The sequence below is a fragment of the Oratosquilla oratoria genome, chromosome 6 (genome assembly GCF_046742065.1).
Source record: "Oratosquilla oratoria isolate Oo_2021 chromosome 6, ASM4674206v1, whole genome shotgun sequence".
NCBI classification, from domain to species: Eukaryota; Metazoa; Arthropoda; class Malacostraca; order Stomatopoda; family Squillidae; genus Oratosquilla; species Oratosquilla oratoria.
Genome location: NC_134782.1, coordinates 7,620,159 through 7,625,158, shown reverse-complemented (window position 1 = coordinate 7,625,158; position 5,000 = coordinate 7,620,159). Strand labels below are relative to the sequence as shown.

General features: G+C 39.4%; 1 protein-coding gene across 1 annotated transcript in view; it reads right to left on the bottom strand.

The window, feature by feature from the left end:
- The window catches only part of LOC143025922 (putative chitinase 10), a 63,598-nt gene that overhangs the window by 18,211 nt on the left and 40,387 nt on the right, over positions 1-5,000 (bottom strand). Inside the window, exon 26 of the mRNA XM_076185904.1 lies at positions 3,675-3,781. Coding sequence (XP_076042019.1) covers positions 3,675-3,781 — 107 coding nt within the window. The remainder of the gene's footprint in view (positions 1-3,674; positions 3,782-5,000) is intronic.

Genomic DNA, 5,000 nt, shown 5'->3' with positions numbered 1-5,000 from the left:
AGAGAGAGAAAGACAGACAGACAGAGAGTGACACCCCATACCCCCACACCCCATACCCCCACACCCCATGCCCCCACACCCCGCACTTCTTTCTCCATATTCCTCACCCCCAAACTCCTCACCCCAAACTGCTCACCCCATTACCCCCACACCCCATACCCCCACACCCGATACCCCCACACCACATACTCCCACACCCCATACCCCTACACCCCATACCCCCACACCTCATACATCCACACTTCTTTCTCTAGATTCCTCACCCCAAACTCCTCACCTCATACACCCCACACACCCCATACCCCCTCACCCCACACTTCTTACTCCATATTCCTCACCCCAAACTCTTCACCCCATTAACCCCACACCCCATTAACCCCATACCCCAACACCACATACCCCCACACCCCATACCCCCACACCCCAAACTCCCACACCCCAAACACCCACACCCCATACATCTACACCCCATACCCCCACACCTCATACATCCACACCCCATACTTCTTTCTCCATATTCCTCACCCCAAAACCCTCACCCCATACCCCCACACCCCATACCCCCACACTCCATACCCCCACACCCCATACCACCACACCTCATACATCCACACCCCATACTTCTTTCTCCATATTCCTCACCCCAAACTCCTCACCCCATACCCCCCACCCCATACTCCCACACCCCATACCCTCACACCCCATACCCCCCACCCCATACCCCTACACCCCATACCCTCACACCTCATACATCCACTCCCCATACAAAGGATTACAAAGGCGGAGCATGCCGACAGGAGACCTTTTGGTCCATATCTAGGTCGGATGCGAAAAAAATCATGATAGTAATAAAATAATGATAAAATATATATATAATAATGCATGTAACAAACAAAATACATAAATGCTTAGGAATAGTTGAATAACAAACAAACAGGTAAACAGTAAATAATAATAAATTGACACATAACTAATAATAAATGAAAATCAAACAGACAAATGATAACAAAACAAAAACAAATAATATAAAATAGATTATAATCATTACAGCATCTTGCTTAGGTGCTTATCTAAATGAGTCTTAAAGCTTCGAACTGAACTACATTGCACTACCTGTGCAGGAAGTTTATTCCATTCATTAACTACACTGTTGGCAAAGTTGTTTCTACCTACTTCCAAATTGAATCTATTTCCGGATAGTTTAAGACCATTGTTTCTTGTCTGATTCTCATTCAATGTGAAAATTTTGTCACTTTTGATGTTGTCAATTCCCTATAGAATCTTAAAGACCTGTATCAAGTCACCTCTGAGTCTACGCTTTTTTAGGGAAAACAGATTCATATGTTTTAGTCGATTTTCGTATGATTTATTTTTGATATTTGGAATCAGTTTTGTGGCTCGCCGTTGTACTTTTTCCAGTCTGTCAACGTCCTTAATGAGATTCGATGACCATACGGAAACAGCATATTCCAAATGTGGACGAACTAACGATTTATATAGTTTGTTAATGAGTGATGGACTTTTGAAATCAAAAGATCGCGCAATCAGTCCTAGAATCTTATTTGCTTTCTCAGAGGCTGAAATACACTGCTTGGATGATTCGAGGTCGTTACTGATAATTACGCCGAGATCTTTTTCACTATCCACTTTTGTTAACGAATTTCCAAATAACTTGTAATCGTACTTACTGTTGTTTTTACCTATGTGCATTACCTTGCATTTACTCGTGTTAAATTTCATTAGCCACTTTTTAGACCATTGCTGTAAGTTATCTAAATCTTCTTGAATATCTAATTGGTTTAAGTGATCACTTGCCATTCCGCACAGTTTTGTATCGTCAGCAAATTTGGAAACAGTAGATTTTAGTCCATGGTCTATATCATTTATATATACTATGAATAGAGGTGGCCCTAGAACGGGACCTTGAGGGACTCCACTCGTAACATTTTTCCATCCAGAAGTTTTTCCATTTAAAACAACTCTGTTTTCGACCATTCAACCAATTACTAGTCCAACTTAATAGGCTACCACTTATTCCTTGTAAAGCTAATTTAGTAAATAGTCTTTCGTGTGGGACGGTATCAAAAGCTTTTGCAAAGTCTAGATATGTTAAATCTATATTGCTTCTTTTGTCATAATTCGAGATAACTGTTGTAGAATTCGAGTAAGTTAGTCACGCAAGAACGCTTTCGTCTGAAACCATGCTGGCTATCATTTATCAAACGGTGACTTTCTAAATGATGTTCGATATCATCTCTGATGATAGTTTCCATTATTTTTCCTACGATTGAAGTCAAACTTATAGGCCTATAGTTATTTGGTTTCTTTTTGTCACCTTTTTTGAATATGGGAGTAACGTTAGCTAGCTTCCATTCTCTTGGGACATCTCCGGATATGATGGATTTCTTGAAAATAATTTCTAATGGAACAACAATCTCATTTTTCATTTCCTTTAAGATTCTTGGATGCCAACCGTTAGGCCCTGGTGTTTTATTAACTTTGAGTTTATCTATACACCTTTTAATTTTTTCTTTTGTTATATTTACCGTAGTGAGTAAGTTTACCCTAGACTTTTCACAGGTTTCAGTTTGGAATTCACTTTGAGGTGTTTCGTTTACGAATACCGAGCCAAAATAATTGTTTAAGATGTTACACATTCCTTCATTTGAATATTCAAGTTGACCGTCAGCAGATAATAGTGGACCAATGTGATTCCTAACAACCTTTTTATCTCTAATGTAACTATAGAATTCTTTGGGATTCTCTTTGGATTTATCAGCGATGTTCATTTCGTATTGTCGTTTTCTTTTTCTTATTGTCTTTTTTAAATCTCTCTGTATTGATACATAACTTTCATAGTCATTTGATGCACCCGAGCACTTATATTTCTTATAAGCCTGTCTCTTTTTAGCAATACTTTTTTCAGTTTCTTTGTCGAGCCACTTTGAGCGAGACTGATTTGGGGGACGTCTGTCCTTAAAAGGAATGTAAGTTTATATCATCTTAGAGAGCGTATTTTGAAATATTTCCCACATCTGATCTACAGGTCTTTCGCTTAATGTTGCCTCCCAATCTGTAAGCTGAAGCTCCTGACGTGGTCCTATGAACTGAGCTTTACTGAAATAGGGTATTTTAGAAACACAAGTATCTATTCTAAAAAAAAATTAGTAGTTTGAATCTAACTAAATTGCGATCGCTATTTGCGACAGTGTCACCGACATCTACATCGGTTATCATGCTTTCGCGGCTAGTGATCAATAAATCAAGTAAGTTTCAATATCTTGTGGGCTCTTTTACATGCTGAACTAAGTAATTGTCACAGAGAAAATCAATCAAGCGACTACCTATATGGCCTTGTTGAAGGGTCATCCAATCAATATCAGTAAAATTTAAATCACCCATTATCAATAAATCCCGGTTGCAGAAACTAGACAGTTCTTGAAATAACAGTTTGTCGTCTGCTAATGATAATGTCTTTGGCCTATATATTACACCTATATTCATTTTTTGTCCATTTGTTTGGGTTAACTCAACCCACAAACTATCGTATGCATCCTGCTTCACTTCTTTCTCCATATTCCTCACCCGAAACTCCTCACCCCATACACCCCAGACACTCCATACCCCCACACCCCATACTTCTTACTCCATATTCCTCACCCCAAACTCCTTACCCCACACACCCCACACACCCCATACCCCCACACCCCATACCCCACACCCCACACTTCTTAACCCACACTCTTCACCATACGCTTCACACCCCACCGGGAAAAAATAACTGTTTTCATATAAAAGATGTCGTACGATTCAATGAAATCAATATGTCTGAGTTTTAGCTCACGATAAAAAAAAAAAAAAGATTCAATCAGGTTCCATGAGATTAGAGCCACAATGATTTTTTTTTTTTTTTTTTTGTAAGGTCTTATTAACTTTTCTAGGTGAAAATGAGGGAGAAAGTTAATCTACATATACTCACCTGGGTGTTTTTTGAGTTTGCACTACGGAACTGCCTAGGTTAGGCCTTATGGTCTCTTGCAGTCTCCTTCATTCTTATGTTCTTATGTAACCTGTTACTCAATTTTTCGTCCATCATTCGATTTTGTATTAACCCTCACTATCACTACGGGACAATTTTAGATTTTGAGATGGAAATAAACAAGAACTGGCGTACCAACAGCGTCGTTAGCGAATGGAATCAAAATTGGTAGGTATGTCGTGAGCGCTGAAACATTTGCTTGTTTTAACACAAGATGAGATAACTTTAGGGATAGAGATGACAGGTGGTAAGGCACACGGAACTGCATTGTATAGGCCTTATGGTCTCTTGCAGTCTCCTTCATTCTTATGTACTTATCCTTGTCCTCACAAGCGTGTTGGTCTCGTATTCGCTTAGTTTTGGGTTCGAATCCCGAACTCCTCTCCGATACCCAGCGCTGACTGTCAGTTTCCTGTCTCAACAGTCCCACAATATACAAGACAAAAGTGACGGCTTCGGCCGTAGCTACTCAGCGGCTCCTGGCGTAAGATCCTCACTTGCTTTCCGTCTTCCTTTTGTGAACTTCAGTATTGTGGTCAATATTTCTTTCTCTCTTTTTTTTTTTCTTGAGCTGTATCCAGCCATGTATTCAATGCTCTTCACTATATAATTGTGCATATTCTAGCATTATTCTTTACAGTAACTAGTTACTGAAAGTCAACCGGCAACTAGTAATCGCCACCTAGACTAGCCCTATGCCATTTAAATCATTTAAATCACATCTCCCTGGCTGCCGGTGGAAGGAAGTAATGTCATTTTGAATTATGCGTCTATTATATTTCCATTCATGCTGCGAATGTGTGAGCATGTTTTGAGCACACCTAACCAAAGTGAGGGATAAAATGAAAAATGATTATGTTTTGGTGTTCAATTTATTCACGCCCAACCAGAAAAGAGAGACAAAAATCGAAAAAGCAATTCTAGTCAAAAAAGAAATTCAAATTAGTTTCTCTTGTTGGTC